This window comes from Papio anubis, chromosome 1, assembly GCF_008728515.1.
Source record: "Papio anubis isolate 15944 chromosome 1, Panubis1.0, whole genome shotgun sequence".
Classification (NCBI taxonomy): Eukaryota; Metazoa; Chordata; class Mammalia; order Primates; family Cercopithecidae; genus Papio; species Papio anubis.
Genome location: NC_044976.1, coordinates 123,769,980 through 123,786,892, shown reverse-complemented (window position 1 = coordinate 123,786,892; position 16,913 = coordinate 123,769,980). Strand labels below are relative to the sequence as shown.

Genomic DNA, 16,913 nt, shown 5'->3' with positions numbered 1-16,913 from the left:
TAAATGAGCTTTTGGTGTCCTCTAAGTGTAAACTCCACAAAAACAGCACTTTTGGTCTGTTTACTGCTACATCTCCAGCACCTAAAGGAAAGCCTGGCATACAGTAGCTACTCAATAAAGATTTGTTGAATGAAAACATAAATAAATGAATGAGAACACAATGAGTAATCTATAGATAGGCTTTGCCATTCTGGCTATTTAGAAATCAAAGGTAATGGGTTCAGTGACACTTTTGCCAGTCAATTCACATTCAAGAAAAGGTTCCCTCAGACTTCCTCTCACCTCCAGCGCCCTGTCATCGCCACCATCGTGTAACCCATCATCTCTGTTGCCCTCACCTCAGATCGGCCTTTCCACGCTACCCGAGCTAAAGAGCACCCCTCTTCCCCGGACACTCCTCATCACTTTCTTTTATTGTCTTCACTGTCTTATTTATGCATTTGCTGAGTTGCTTTTTGTCTGTCTTCCTCCTCATGTGAGCTCTGGGAGACAGGGATTCTGTGTATCTGGTTCGCTGCTGTAACTCCAGGGCTTGGCACATAGAAGATTCTGTGTCACATACTCTCACATAGGAGAAATTTGTTTTAAGGAAACAACAGAAGTGGTGGAGTCTAGATTTGAATTCCAGAAGTCTGATTCTTGATCCTATGTCCTGAACCATTATTCGTGTTGCTCCCACCCTATAAGTAGTGTAACTCTGTCTTGCACATACAGCCTTCCCCTGACTCTGTTAGATGCTGCATCTCTGTCTTCTCCACACGGAGCATTGTCTTCTCCACACGGAGCATTGACCGGGCCCCAGTGTGTGCGGCCATCTCCCAACTCAGGCCAGACTGGGTGCAATTAGCAGAAGGCCAAGTGCCTCTATGGCCAGCAGGTGGTGCTGTTGGGAAGAGAAGAGAAAAGGGGTCCCCAGTGGATTCTAAAGGAGGGAGGACTGGTTTTGAGGCTGGCTGGGGAACCGGGTGATGAGGGAGGTTGAGTTGAGAAGGCCCTGACAGCTGACCACCTCTTTTCTTTCAACCATGAATGCCAGTGGTGCCCCCCACGATACCACAGTCACCACCATCACCCCTGACCCACAACTTCAGAACACCAAGCTCCCTGCTGAGCTGGCCCTACAGGGCGAATGGCCAGAGTCTCACATGCTCGTCAGTTGAGACAGGGTCTCAAGGATGTAATCCAAATTATACATTCATTTGGTGTAAAGGTTATTCCCTCACTCATTATCTCCTCGATAGGTGACTGTAGGGGATGCTTGTCACTCTCTACCCCAGTTTTTGATGAACTCCTAAGCCATAGATTCAGTTTTAGAGATAAGTGTAATAGTCCTTAAAGTATGATATTAAACATGACAGAGAGTGTGTCATCAGAGGTATTTCCCCTGGGTTAAAGCTTGTATTTTTAAGCCAAGAATATGGGCATTGGAATCAGATGAGCTGGGTTTCAGCTCTGGCATTGATACTTACTGGCCGGATAATCTTGGTCAAGCTGTTAAACCTTTTGGGTCCTCAGATCATTTATCATTCATTCACTCACTTATTCTGATGTACCAGGATTTGATGCCAAACCACTGTGCCTTAGAAGCAGAGACGTGGATGGGAAGAGGTTCCAGTATTTGAGCAATCCCTGGGTGACCTGCCTGGCTGGACCCTCCCATCCCCGTGCCTGCTCTCCATATTGTCACTCGGTGTGGGCACTTCCTGATTCTCAGTGGCATTCAACATTTTGCACACTCTCTTCTTCATGACTTTTCTGTTAAATCATTGACTGCTTCTTAATCTTTTGTCAAGGGCTCTCCCTCTTCTCAACCTTTAGCTGTTGAATTTTCTCAGGGCATGGTCTTAAGTTCCCTTCTTTTCTTAATCTATATTCTGTCACTGGATGATCTATCCACCCCAAAGCTAGCATGCTACCCCTATGATGATGGCTCCCAAGTGTAGATCTCCATTCCTGACTTTTTCCTGAGCTCCTGACTCAGATGTAAGTGCTTACTTTGTATCTCTGCTTGGTGGTTCTATATGCATCTCAAAATGGACAGGTTCAAAACTGAGCCCCTGGTCTTCTTACCTGCACTGCACCCAAACCTGTTCCTCCTTTAGTCTTTCCCAGCTGCTCCTGGAAATGGTGGCTGCTGCTGCACAGAGATCATTCCAGAGACTTGGCTATAGCCTTGGTGTCCCCAGTGGCTCCCGCTTCGCTTCTTGCTTGCTTCCTCTAATCCATTCTCCACACTTTAACTAGAGCAATATTTACAATCTGCAAATTGAATCTTGTCACTCTTCTGCTTAAAAATCCTTACTGCTTCACTCTTAGGGCAAAAGTCAAAACCTGTCATGTGGTCTCAGAGGCTTGCGGGGTCTGCTTCTGCCCACACACCTCCTGTCCCTGTCTGGGGACACAGTCCTTTCACTCCCTATCTTTGTGTCTGAGACAAAAATCAGGCTTTTCCTATATCAGAACCATCTTTTGTTTTTGCTATAATTTTTTCTTCTTGTCACCTGGACAACTCCTGCTCTCTCTCCAGTTTCAGATTAAATTTTATTTTCTCATGGAAGATTTTCCTGATCTCTAGGCTAAATTAGGTTCTCCAATTCATTATTTTATATAACCTAGAACTTTCTTTTGTTGAATGTAACAAAATTTAGAATCATGTATTTATTTTTGTGTGTTTCTTATACTGATTGCCTCTTTTTTTTTTTTCTTCTTTTTTGAGACAGAGTCTTGCTCAGTCACCCAGGCTGGAGTGCGGTGGCGCTATCTCGGCTCACTGCAAGCTCCGCCTCCTGGGTTCACGCCATTCTCCTGCCTCAGCCTCCCAAGTAGGTGGGACCACAGGCGCCTGCCCCTACGTCTGGCTAGTTTTTTTGTATTTTTAGTAGAGACGGGGTTTCACTGTGTTAGCCAGGATGGTCTTGATCTCCTGACCTTGTGATCCACCCGTCTCGGCCTCCCAAAGTGCTGATTGCCTCTTTTACTAAGATCATATGTTCTGAGTGCAGGGATTGTGTTTGCTTGTTTACCATTGCATACCCAATACCCAGTATAGAGCTTGACATGTAATAGGGGCTCAAAAATACTTGCTGAATAATAGATTAATGAAAGGAAGTTTGCCTTGATATTAGACTGAGCTTTGCTGAATGGGAATAGATTTTGAATGCTAGCATCAGCTTTGGAGGGTAATGTGAAGAGCATCTAAACTAGGCTATCTCAATTGTTATCTCTGAGATCTTATGTAGGTTAATTTCGTTGAGCCTTAGTTTCTTGTCTATAAAATAGTCATATTAATATGACCTCCTTCTTTTGCTTGTTATAAGGGTTATAATAGCAGCTAATAAACATAAAGTGCTTAGAAAATATCTACCATATAGTATTCACCATTATTGCCATTTTTGATATTATTATTTCCACTCTCTTCCTGGTGCAGGAATCACTCTGCAACATCTTTGGCAGATAGTTTTGCCATCCTAGTGATGGGGAACACTCTTCTTGAAATCTCTAGCTACTTTTAATGAAATCCAAACTATCTACTATAGAATTGGCTTCACTAGCATGTAAATCTATGTTAATAGTAACTATCTGCTAATAGTAATAATCATATTAATCCTTCACATTTTACGAATTACTAAATACTTCTACAAATACTTCATTTGATCCTGAGGACAGCCATCTAGGATGGGTGGGTGATCATCAGTACAGTTTTACAGACGCAGAAGCTGAGGCTGGAGAATTGCCAAAGATCATGCAACCTTTAAGTAACCCAGGACTTCATTATAAAAAAATCTCCAGAGGGAGCTGATTGTTCACTGATGTTGCATAAAACTATTCATTGGGAGCAGAAAGAAAAAATTTGAACTTTTTTCTTTATGTATTTTTATCTTGCCTTTTAAAATTGTCTGTATTTTGTGTTTGTTTTTTAACTTATATGATGTGAGAATGACAGTACATATCTATTGCTTCTAAATAATATATATGTATTATATGATGAACCTCAATAAAACTTTCAACTCTTTATTAAAATATGCATTCAGAAAAGTGCATATATTGTAAATGTCCAGCTGAATGAATTTTCACAAACTGAACACAACGAGGTAAGCAACCCCCAGACAAAAAAATAGAATGTTACCAGCAACACAGAAGCCTTCCTTTGTCTCCTATCCAATGACCACGCTACTACAACCAACACACACACAGCCACGTTCTTACTGTCCACAACAGAGATTTATTTGGCCAGGTTTTATACATAATGTACATAAATGATATAAATGGAACTATGCAGAGTGTTTTATGTTGAACCCTATGATAAATGATATAAATGGAAATATACAGAGTGTTTTATGTTGAACCCTATGATAAATGATATAAATGGAACTATACAGAGTGTTTTATGTTGAACCCTATGATAAATGATATAAATGGAACTATGCAGAATGTTTTATGTTGAACCCTATGATAAATGATATAAATGGAACTATACAGAGTGTTTTATGTTGAACCCTGTGAACAGTTTTTGACCTTCATAAATGGCAATTTCATATGTTTCATCCTAATGCTTTTTTATGTGTCTTTTTTTTTGGCCACTTACTTTATGTTTGTGAGATTCATCCCTATTGCTGTGTGTAGCTGTAGATCATTTGTACACATTGCTGTATGGAATTCCACTGTGTGACTATATCACTGTTTTTTATTCATTGATGTGTATTTGTATCTTTCTGATACTTGGATATTATGAATAACACTAGAATAAATATTTTTTTGAAAGAAGTAAGCCTTTATTTCTTTGTTTTGAAAATAAACCTGGTTGAGTCGGTTGCCTTTTGATGATTACTCAAATAGGCCAAATCTCATATTCTCGTCCAACTCCTCCCACTCTTCCTTGGCTTCAGCCTTGGCTGGAGCTGCAGCAGGAGCAGCAGTGGTGGCAGTGGCCCCAGGGGCAGCAGCCACAAAGGCAGATGGATCAACCAAGAAGGCCTTGACCTTTTCAGCAAGTAGGAAGGTACAATCAGTCTCCACAGACAAAGCCAGGACTTGCTTGTACCCATCGATGGTAGAATGAGGTACTGATGCAACAGTTGGGTAACCAATCTGCAGGCAAACATTGGCAACATTGCGGAGACCCTCCAGGAGGCGAGAATGCAGTTTCCTATGGGATATCAAGCACTTCAGGGTTGTAGATACTGCTATTGTTGAACAGCTGCTGGATAATCAGCCCAAGGGGGAAGGGAGAGATGTTCAGCATGTTCAGCAGTGTGGCTTCGCTGGCTCCCACTTTGTCACCAGTCTTGATCAGCTGCACATCACTCAGGATTTCAGTGGTGTCACTCGTGATTTTAGTGGTGATGCTTAAAGCTTGGAGAAAGGAGGTCTTCTTGGGCTCCAGACCGGTGTTCTGGCCTGGGACAGTGACTTCACATGGGGCAATGGCACCAGCATGGGTGGCAGCTGGCACCTTACTAGCCAGCAGCATGTCCCTGATCTCAGCGAGGTCCTCCTTGGTGAACACAAAGCCCACATTTCCCTGGATATGAGGCAACAGTTTTTCCAGAGCTGGGTTGTTTTCCAGGTGCCCCTGGATGGCCTTGAGCATCATGGTGTTCTTGCCCATTGGCACCACAGCCTTCCCTCAGAGGGACATGTGGATCTGCTGCATCTACTTGGAGCCCACATTGCTGCTCCTACAATGAAACATTTCAGATAATCATAGAAAAATTGGATGATCTGAAGGAAGTAGTTGGACTTCCAGGTTGCCCTGTCTTCCCTGGGCTGCATGGCAGTGTGTTGGGGTTGCCACCAAGGGTTTAAAGGTGATGTCACTTTCACAAGGATGCCTGATGAGAGCTAGAATGAACATTCTAATATTTGACTTTTGGTGACTATATGCAGGGCAGATGCCTAGGGGAGGAATTGCTCAGTCATGGGCTGTGTATACATTCTGCTTTAGTAATGACTGTCAAAGAGTTTTCCATAGTGGTTGCACCAATTTGCACTCCCACAACCTCACCCACACTGTGATTCTGTCTTTTTACTTTTATCCCCTCCAGTCAGTATGTTGTGGCATCTCTTTGAAGTTTTCATTTGCATTTCTCTGATGAATAATGAGAGGTTGAACACCGTTTTTATATGTTTATTGTGAAGCTGAAATATTTTTATTACCAGGGTGTGCAACATAAAAACTTTCAGGACTTGGGAAGAGGAGGATATTTTCTCTAATTGCTTAGACTAGTTTTTTCTTAGACCATTGTGAGGAAAGGAAATTCCATCTTCTGGTGCTGGGACAGAAAAGGGGAACATATGAAAGGGAGGTGAGGACCTCCACTTTTCGTCTTTGCCAGAATCTGCTCTGGGTTTGACAAGAAGCGTGTTCTGTACCCAACAGCCAGTTTTCTCCTGCCCTGCTGTGATGTTCTCCAACCTTGGGGCAGCCGTCCCTCCAGTGACTGGCTGACTAAGGCTATTTTACTGCATTCAGAGAGAAGCAAAATCTTGTGGTAACCTATAAGCAATTCAAGTGGAAGAGTAGGTGATAATTATTGATGAAAAAGAATTGCATCCACACTTCCTATAATCTCAGCTACTTATTTGGCCTCTGCTTGCATATTTCATGGAGGGTGGGATCACTACTTCATGAGTGGCTCATTTCATTTGCTAGGCCATTTTATTCCTGATATGAGCAGAATCCGCTTTTCTGTGCCCAGAACTCACCGATCCATGCTATTCTCCTTGGGATCACAAATAATAAATCCACGGCCTCTCTCTTCGACATTTGAAAGGCCTGAAGACAGCCACTGTGTGTCCCTAAGTCATCTCCAGATGAAACGCCCCCTTCCTTCAGCCACAGCTCATGTGACAAGGTGCCCAGAGACCTTGCCCTTTTGCTCATGTTCATTTGGATGAACCAAAAGTTGGCCCGTGTCTACCTTCAAATGCAGTGTCTGAGTTTGAGGCTCCAGAGGGGGTCTGACCTGCAGAACTCCCTGTACCTGCTGTTCTCTTTGCGCTAATGCTCACACCTGATCCCACATGGATGGCTCCTTCCTATTGTTCATGTTGCTACTCGGACATCCCCATCTCAGATCGGCCTTTCCACGCCACCCGAGCTAAAGAGCATCCCTCTTCCCCGGACACTCCTCATCACTTTGTTTCATTTTCTTCATTTTCACTTTCTTATTTATGCACTTGCTGAGTTGCTTTTTGTCTGTCTTCCTCCTCATGTGAGCTCTGGGAGACAGGGATTCTGTGTATCTGGTTCGCTGCTGTAACTCCAGGGCTTGGCACATAGGAGATTCTGCGTCACATACTCTCACATAGGAGAAATTTGTTTTAAGGAAACAATAGAGGTGGTGGAATTTAGATTTGAATTCCAGAAGTCTGATTCTGGATCCTATGTCCTGAACCATTATTCGTGTTGCTCCCACCCTATAAGTAGTGTAACTCTGTCTTGCACATATAGCCTTCCTCTGACTCTGTTAGATGCTGCATCTCTGTCCTCTTGTCTTCTCCACACAGAGCATTGACTGGGCCCCAGTGTGTGCGGCCATCTCCAACTCAGGCCAGACTGGGTGTGATTCGCAGAAGGCCAAGTGCCTCTATGGCCAGCAGGTGGTGCTGTTGGGAAGAGAAGAGAAAACGGGTCCCCAGTGGCTTCTAAACGAGGAAGGACTGGTTATGAGACTGGCTGGGGAACCAGGTGATGAGGGAGGTTGAGTTGAGAAGGCCCTGCCAGCTGGCCACCTCTTTTCTTTCAACCATTTTCAGATGGGAGGCAGGTGTCCATGGGAGAGGAGAGCAGGAGTGGACAAGTCCAGATCTGCTGTCCATGTGGTTATTGACAGGAGCAGGAATGGTGGTGGTGGCCCCCATGATACCACTTCTCCTGGTCAAGACCTGCCAGTTCATGCTTAAACAGGCCTAGGCTGGGAACCTGTTCATCGATCTAGTATTTGATCACCCCTCACCAGCCCCTGCTGCCCCCACCCCTGCTCATGGAGAATGTGGCTATGGAGGGGGCAGGCAGTGGGAACTAGGCCTCCTGGGTTTACAGTTTTCCAGAAAAATCCCTTGGGCTATAAGTGTCTGTAGCGTGGAGGGCCTCGTCTACTTTCTCTCTGTGCTCCCCTACCTGGAAGAAGGCATCATGTCTTATACACACAGGTACTCAGGGCAACCAACCATCCCAGTTTGTCGGGGACTGAGGGAGTTCCCAGGATTCAGAACTTTCGATGCTAAAATTGGGACAATTCCAGGCAAATCAAGATGAACTGGTTACCCTATCAATGAAAGGGATTGTCCAGGTGGTCTGGATGCCAGCACCCTCCTTTGTCTCTGCTCGGGGGGCATGCTGGTGGCCGGCCGTGAGGGTGTCTCAGACCTCAGTGTGATGGGCCCTGTGAAGTCCGGCAAGAACACAGCCAGCCCCAGGAGCTGTCATCTGGGCTCTTATGCCAACAGGATACGTGTGTCATTCACACGCAGGCAGCTGGTAGAGGACTGCAGACCCCCGGGGCCACTGCAGCGCAGAGCCCAAGCTGCAGTACTTAGGAACTAGGCTGAAACCATGGAGGGCTTCCTGGAGGTCAGGTTGAAACCCCTGGTTTGGCTGAGGCAAACAGGGGAGAGCCCTGGGTGGGAGAGAGGAAGGTGCAGGCAGAAAGGAATCTGCGATGGGTTGTCAGGCGGAAGAACAGGTGGATCACTTAGGTGCAGAAGAGAAAGGGTGTCTGGATGGTAAAGAAAAGAGTCGTAAAAGGGAGCAAACACACTAAACCCGGCTGGGAAGAACAAGATTGGAAAGCAGTAAGGAATCACTGTAGGGTGCTACTCAGGGCTGAAGCATTTGTGGGTCCAAAAACATTAAGAAAACCCTAAGTCTGGGCGAGCCACTTCCCATCACTTACCTGTCTTCCTCCTTTCCTTTAGTTTCAAGCCATGGTCACACATTCTGCTGGTCCCCAGAAGTCTGGGCCCCCTGAAGAGGCTCCCAGGAGTGTTCTGGAAGCCAGGAAAACTTCCTGTCTCCTGAGCTTGCGGTCAGGTCTTCTGAATCTCCCTTCATGGGAGGCTCCCTGCCCCTGGGTCCCATTTCCACATATAAGTTAGAGTTAGAGGAGTCACAGTATTTGATGGATTGGGAGGAGCTGGTTGTCACCCACTGGCTTGCAAACCTCTAGTTCATGGGACACAATGCATCCAAAGGCAGCTCCTGTCGCCGTCCAATAGATCTCATTATAAGAAAATTCTTAAACTGAGCCCAATTTCATGATTTCTGCCCGTGGGTCCTAACTTTGTTCTTTGGCACTTCACAAAAATCTCACTCCTCCCTCATAAAAGCACTTAAAATATTTGAGTTCAGCTGTCCCACTCCCTCGGGTATTTTCTTTTGTAGACTAAATATTTTTCAACACTTCCTGATGTGAAAGTCGTTCAGGCCACTGCTCTGCTTGCCTGCCTCCAGGCGCTGTCGCAGGTTTCCAGAGTCTGACTTGGAATAGCAGTTTCTCCATGAATATCTTGAATGACTGAGTGAATCCGCAGCTCCTCCTATGAATTCCTGTCAGTTTGTATTTTTTCCTCTTGGCTTGTGGGGCCCACAGATCCACTATTGTCTCATGTTGAGTTAACTGTTAACTAGAAACCCTAACATCTCCTTAGTAAGACCCCTCCCTACTTCCTGAGAGGCTCAGCACAGAAGCGGCAGCTGGGGAAGTCTGAATGCTGTGTCCTAGCTGTCCCTGTGGCCTCTGTGGCCGTGGACTTGGTCTGTGTCTTTAGAGACCAGGCTGCAGCAGCAGTGGCCCAGGCAGTGGCTGGGGCAGACCTCTGTGAGCACGAGGAGGTGTGGAGGTCCCTATGACAGAACTAGATGAAAGCCTGCTGGCTGCTCGGCGTCTGCTCACCTATCTGCAATCTGCAGACTTGTCCCCTTCCTAACCGTAGAGGCCGACCCCGTAATCAGCAGATTTCTCCTCTCTCTGATAAGTCTGGACTCCCCCTGTTCATTAGCACCGTGCTCCCTCTTAATGCCTGGGTGTCTGATCTTGGACTCCAATCTGTGCATGCCTTTGATGCTGGAGAACAAAGAGGTTTCTTGGACTTGAGCCAAGCTGGAAAAGTGTTTTTGAACAGAAGCTTCACTGATAGGAAGGCTTCTCTGGTGCATCTCTGAAGAATGGAGCTCTGGGAGCTGCTAGCCCTAGGGAATAGCTGGCTTATTCCAAAGTTGGAAAATGGATGAGAAAACCTATTTCAACTAGGCAAGGAGGCAAGAGAACTGTGATTCAGGCATCTGGAGATGTTCAGGGACTTGAGACACCCAGGAGATTTTCAGAAAGGTACCCTTGGTGCATGTGGCCTGCAGAAGAGACAGCTTGTAGCTCTGCACAGGGATACTGACTGCCAGCTTCACCACTGTCTCTCCAGCACCTGGCACAGTGACTGACACCTGGTAGGTGATCAGCGAGCATGTTTTGGGTGGATAAATAAATGAATGAATGAGAAGACAGTTTTTGGAAATCGTTTCTGTATGCCATAGCACTTTCATTACAAAAGTAAGAGCTCCATTCTGGAGTCAGAGGGACTTGGGCGAGCATCCTGACTTCACCACTTACCGGCTTTATGACAAGTTCCTAAGCAATGGGCAGCATAGGAACTCCCCAAGGTTGCTGTTAGAATCTCCATAGAGAATGTGCATGGAATTCAGGGCCTGGTCCATGTCACCCACAGACTCAGTGACCCTCAGTTTAGCCAAACAACTGAGACATAGAGCTCCACACACCCTACAGGGACGGGCTGTCCTGGCCCTCCACCTCCTCCTCACGAGGCTTGAGGAGGGAGGGGGACCGGTAGAATGGGTAAGAAGCTACATCCCCCCCAGGAAGCTGGTCCTTGGCATAGCTTCCTTTGGGCTCAGGTTGGAGCTCGGGCCACTGCCGAGGGAGCAGCCTGTGACTATTTCATGTCAGTACAGTGCCCTCTCAACCCGTTCACAAACCCCAGTGGCCGCTGCCTGTGTTTCCTCCATGGGTAGGGAACAGCAGACCGGTTACCCAGGCCCCAGGCCTACCTGAAACCTGGCCAGATGGCAGGGCAGACAGTTTTGGTTCTCGAGTCTGCATTCATCTCAGAGGCATGCTTCGCTCTCTCCTTTGACACAGATGCTATGTTTGTAGGTGTCATGAATTAACTTGGGATCCCTCTTCCACACATCTCCCCTCCTTTCCATTTCAGCCCTTTCCTTTGGAAAGCAAGGATCAGAGAGGAAAGATGCTGTAGCAGAAAGAACCTGGACCTGAGGTTTTGAGTGTGGGCAGGTCCTAGCCCCTTCCTGGATTTTCTCATGTGTGAAGTGTACAAGTGGGTGAACCTAGGATATGTTGTGGGTAGGGTGGTCTCGGTGACCTTTAGGAGGTCTCTTCTGGAATTGCTGTTTTATGCACCGGTGAGGTCTGTATTTTATTCCTGTTTCAGATTACTCCCCTCCCCCACCAAAGGAGGAGACAGTTATCACAAGGACAGTGAGGGGTTTGATGGTGGAGAAAAGAGAACACACGTCAAGTCAGATATCAGCCTTAGGATCAGCTTTATTATGTATTTTACCTTCACCAGGGAGAGGAAGGCAAGGAAGCTGGAGAACAGACCAGCCTGCATCACACAGACACAAATCACATCTCTAAAGAGTGTACATGGTGAGAACTAAGGGCTCACATTAGACCAGCTGTGAAGCACAGAGATTGACAAGAGCACCAAACATCCATCTCATCTTTCCCTTCTGGTTGTTTTGATTCAGTTATTTACATACTTTTGGCTCATTTTAAAAAAGCACAACCAACATTTCAATGTTCAATAATTTCCTGTTTTTTTTAATGTACAGGGACAAAATCATCCAAGTTTTGATTTTTGAAACACCGCAAGTCACTTTGTCTCAACACCTGTGGTGGTGGCGGTGGTGGTAGTGGTGGTGGTGGTGGTGGTGGCGGCGATGGTGGTGGTGGTGGTGATAAGTGGAAAGTCCATCAGAATTCAGTTTGTTTTGTGGCTCATTTGATAGCCTGAAACTCTGAAAGATGAATGAAGGCATCCTTGGCTGTTACACCCCCAGAGCTGGGTGCATTTTTGCACCAAGGAAGCTGTGCTAGGCTTCTGTGGTCTTCCCTGACAGTCACACCGTTCCTGCATTTGAGACCTTCATCAGACTGCTGAGAACAATGCTTATTCACAGAGGATGATGAAATATAGAAAGACACAGACCAAGTCCTGGAATGCTAAGGAAGCCAGGAGGCAAGAAGGTACATTGCACACAGAGGTACCCACAGAAGAAGGTCACCAGAGCACGGGCTGGGGTCAGGGTTTCATCTGCTGCCCATCTTCTTGACCCCAGAAGACATATGAGCAGCTACTTCCCCTTGCCAGGGGATGAGCACTTCTCCTGGACTTTCTGTGGGCAAACCTCCACACATTTTGTCTGGAATAGCTCCTGGCATGGCTCTGCACACTGAGGTGGACATTGATCTTGGCATGGAGGTAGGCATGGATCTTGGCCTTGCTGTGGGCATTTTTCTTGACTTAATTCCTGGCACTGAGAAAGACATACCTCCTGGGCTTGCACTAGACACTTATCTTGGCAGGGGTGCTGGCACGTGGGGAGGCACACCTCCTCAGCCTTTCCCTGGCACTGCTCCTGGGTCTTTTGGAGGCATGGAGGGGGCACACATGGCTGCTTGCACTGCTGCTCACTGAAGGACATCCTAGGGTGATTTGCAGAGCCTGAAAAAAAAACACAATATTCGAAATTATCTGTGTTAAAAATATCAGTGTGGGAACTGGGAAATAAAGGGTTGAGAAAGAGGAATGAGGAGTGGATGGAAGAACTAATGGAGTGGAATGAGGAGTGGAAGTAAGAACTAATTTCTTTGGCTGCTTTTTATCTCTTTCTCTTTTCTATCCTGGCTGCAGCTCCCTGTGGCACCTGTCTCTAAGGTGGGAGTACTCTCATGGCCTCTGTCTAGACATCCATAGCTCCAAACCCCAAGTCCTACCACAGGTTTTTTTCCTTCTCTTCTAGTCTACGAATCCTTTCGAAAATCAGGTGCAAGAGACTAGATAGATAAATTCTAGTCTGGATAGAATATACAGGATAGTTTGTGAGGCCCAAGAAATGGCAAACCACTTAAAAAATCAGTAGAAAGTACAGTCCAGAGGAGGAACAGAACGGTGGCCGCCTAAAGACAGAGTAACAGGAAGAGAGAGGGCACAGATGCCCCACTTACCTGATCTTCAACAAGACTCAGCAAAAGCTGTGGACTGTGAAGCCCGGCAAGGTGGGACTTTTATATGGTGCTTAGTCCAGCCTCCTGCGGGACTGACTGGCCACATGGGCTGCGGTACTAATTGTGGAGTCACCATAACAAGCTTCCTCTGAAATCGCCGATGGTTTGAGTCACTGCTTGGGATGCCTGTTAATCAGACTACATTTTGGCCTGTGGGTCCTCATCAGACCTCAGCAGGGAGGGCCTTCCCTCAGATCTCTCTCATCAAAGGCAGCAGGAAAAGAATGTTCATAAAGTGTTATCTCAGTCTGTTCAACCAGGATTCCTTGTCTGCCCAAACTGGTACAGGATGTGGGGAGAGATAAGATCCACCTTGCTCATCTCATCTTCACCAATGGGAAGACATTATGCCTAAGGCCTGGGGCCTCTCTGGGTCAAGGGCTTACATGGCTTGTTGCAGACACTTCTTCATCAAGCCTAGAAAGTCACCCTTCAGATGCAAAGACGAAGGCTTGCCCTGTGGTTCCAAGCGAACAAAAGGCTTTCAGCCTGCTGAAGAGAGTGATTTTCCTGCATGGTGGTCTTGACGGAAATTGGGATTCATTTGTTACTCTTGGGTTGTGAAGTGGAGTGAAGGGGAAAGAGAGGAAGGAGAAGGCAGACAATCTTCATCTTCTCAACCTGGATTTATGACACCCTTCTGAAAGTGGAGTTACTCACAGAATTTTCATAGTGACCAGGAGAACAGGCTGGAACAAAGTTAACTTGTCTCTTTGCCTACTGGAAAACGTTTTCTTAGAACTCAGGTCAATAAAAGTCAGGGGATGAAAGGAAAAGTTTCAAAGCAAACACACCCAGTTTTCTCTACCTCCACTTTCTAGTTTGGGCTGTTAGTTTTTACCTGATGTGTTCTCCCTGTGCCTGTGGAAATCCTAAGCATTCTGCAAAGCTTTACTCATGTCTACCACCCTCTCACAGCCTTTCCTGATTACTCTAAACCAGAAATGAATCCACCTCTCTATGAATTCCCATGGTATCTATTGTTTGTATTATTCATATGACATTTACTATTAAAATTAGGATTTTCCAGATATTTATATATAGATCTTATTTTTTCCTGGGTTATAAGTTCCTAGAGGATAGGTACTATGCCATAGGTATAGTAAGTGGAAGATGATGGAAGACAAATGATTATTGATGGGGTAAATGTATTAATGAAGGAATGAAGAAGGTGGATGTGGGAGAGCTGGGAGTAGAGGAAAATCTCATTTAATTGAAAATGGGAAAAGATTTACTTTGAAAGAAGCCCCTAGTTCCATAAAGTGGTGGTTCTGTGTTTGTTTGCTGAAGTTCATATTTATGAAGTTGAATTTTAAATATGATGATGTCCCTTCCTTTCTCCTTAATTTGAAGTTATGTTCAATCTCTTAACTTGAAGTGGTAGGTTTAAGTCATTTCCTAAGAAAAATATTTGGCTAAAATCAGAAATGTCTCAAATGTTTATATAGATTTTGGATGCTTGATACCTGAAAAGTTTTTAAAAGGTAAGCTGGGGAGACCAGGAGGCATTTTTGACCTTTGAGACTGGTTCTCAGAGGTTAATGTGACACCACCATGAGCCCCATTGGTGTCCTGGCAGGAGAGAGAGGCCTGGGTGTGGAAGGACTTGGAATACCCAGCTGTATATCTGAAGAGACAAAGTCATTTGGGGCATCTGGGAGAGTAGGTGTAGGGTGGGAAGACTCATCCTTCTTTTTCTCCTCTTTTTTCACCTCCTCCTTTCAATCTTCTTCTTTGCATTTTTCATCTTTTCTTAGAATGCTGTTGAAGAGACAAAGCAACTCTCCTGTGTCCTAGAAAACAAGGAATTTTCCATCACTGAGTTTAATAATATGTTCTTTCAGTCACTCATGGCCCCTATGTGATGTCAATGCCTTTCCCTTCCAAAATGACTCACAGTTTCATGGAGAATATGGCCAGAGGTAAGCTGCTATGCTCCAGAGGAAGGCCCCTTCCTTGGTTTTGGGTGGAAGGTTGTGGAAGGCTCATGGGGGAGGAGGTGTCTGTGCTTTGTCTTATTGGACAGTAGGAATTACCCAGGCTAGGAGGGTGGACAAGGGCATTCTAGGTGGCCTCTAGGAAGGAATCCTTGTTGGGAGGCTGTTGAAGTACAGAGATACAAGGGAGATGAAAGGAGAGGTGGAGGCCAACTTAGGAAAGGAATGAGCAAGAGACTCTGGGAAGACACTCTCTTAGCTGGGATTTCTGGAAGTTTCCTGTGACAGGATGCATGAGATGACCTTGCTCATGTCATGTACATGTCTGTGACTTTGGTTAAGCCCAAGGACAAGGAGACTAAATAGAAATGTGCAGAACAAGAGACTACAGAATGTTCTCATGGAGGGGAGGTGAGCCCAGGTAGGTAGAGCCCAGAGTTTGACTCCTCTCACTGGATGCCCTGCCTGCCATCGAGTTGATTCATGACAGTGGAACAATCTTGAAATTGACCCAAAAGTCCTTCTGTTGTAGGCAGAATAATGGCCTCCTAAATATGTTCGCCACCTAATTGCTAGAATTTAGGTTACTTGGCAAGAGAGACTGAAAGTAGTGAATAAAATCAAACTTGCTATTCAGAACGACTTTAAAATAGGGAGATTATCCTTGATTATCCAGGTGTGGCCAACATAAGCATAAGGCTCTTAAAAGCAAGAAGAGTCTGTCAGAGTGATGTGATTTGGGAAAGGCTTAACTGGCCATTGCTGATTTTGAATATGGAAGAAGCCCACGAGCCAGAAATGAGGGCAGCCTCTACCGTCTGGAAACAGATTCTCCAGTGGGACCTCTGGGAAGAGGTGCAGGTTCGCGGGCACTCTGATTTCAGTCCGGAGAGACTTTGTCAGCCTCTGAGCTCCATAACTGTCATAGTGTTCACTTTTGTTGTTTGAAGCCACTAAACTTGTGGAAACTTGTCACAGAAGCAGTAGAAACCTAATAACCTTCCCAATGCTGGAGGCTCTTGGGAGCTCTTGAAGAAGGAAGCCTCAGATGAAGAATAAAATCTCATTTGCCATTCCCTCATTTAAATATATTCCTACTTGTCATGTCAGCATCCTCAATCAAAGGCTAGCTTTTGATAAAGAGGCACTGAGCTGGGTGCAGTGGCTCACGCGGATAATCCCAGCACTTTGGGAGGCTGAGGCGAGTGGGTCACTTGAGGTCAGGAATTTGAGACCAGCCTGGCCAACATGGTGAAATTCCATCTCTACTAAAAATACAAAATTAGCCGGGCATGGTGGCGGGCGCCTATAATGAGGTGCCTATAATCCCAGCTAATGGGGAGGCTGAGGCAGGAGAATTGCTTGAACCCAGGAGGTGGAGGTTGCAGGGAGCTGAGATTGTGTCATTGCACTCCAGCCTGGGCAAAAAGAGTGAGACTCTATCTCAAAAAACAAAATAAAACAACAACAACAAAAGAACCACTGAGATATATGGAGAAAGAACTCAGGATCCCATTCATCTGGGGTTGACTATCACATAGAGTATATGCAATATTGGATAAGTGATTTAACCTCTCATAATCTCAATTTCCTCTTGTTGAGAAAGGAAAATACTATTTCACAGATTTCTTGTGAGGAATAAATTAGAGAA

General features: G+C 45.6%; 1 protein-coding gene and 1 pseudogene across 1 annotated transcript; both read right to left on the bottom strand.

Moving 5' to 3' along the window:
• Positions 1-4,824: 4,824 nt before the first annotated feature.
• On the bottom strand, positions 4,825-5,917 carry LOC101004602 (annotated as a pseudogene).
• A 4,056-nt stretch (positions 5,918-9,973) lies between these two features.
• On the bottom strand, positions 9,974-16,504 carry PRR9 (proline rich 9). Its single transcript, XM_021923876.2, has one exon. It carries the CDS (start codon positions 12,740-12,742, stop codon positions 12,392-12,394), a length of 351 nt encoding a protein of 116 aa, XP_021779568.1. The 5' UTR covers positions 12,743-16,504; the 3' UTR covers positions 9,974-12,391.
• Positions 16,505-16,913: the final 409 nt, after the last annotated feature.

Excerpts from the sequence above, each read along its gene's own strand:
- PRR9 (XM_021923876.2), bottom strand. The coding sequence starts at position 12,742 with ATGTCCTTCAGTGAGCAGCAGTGCAAGCAGCCATGTGTGCCCCCTCCA.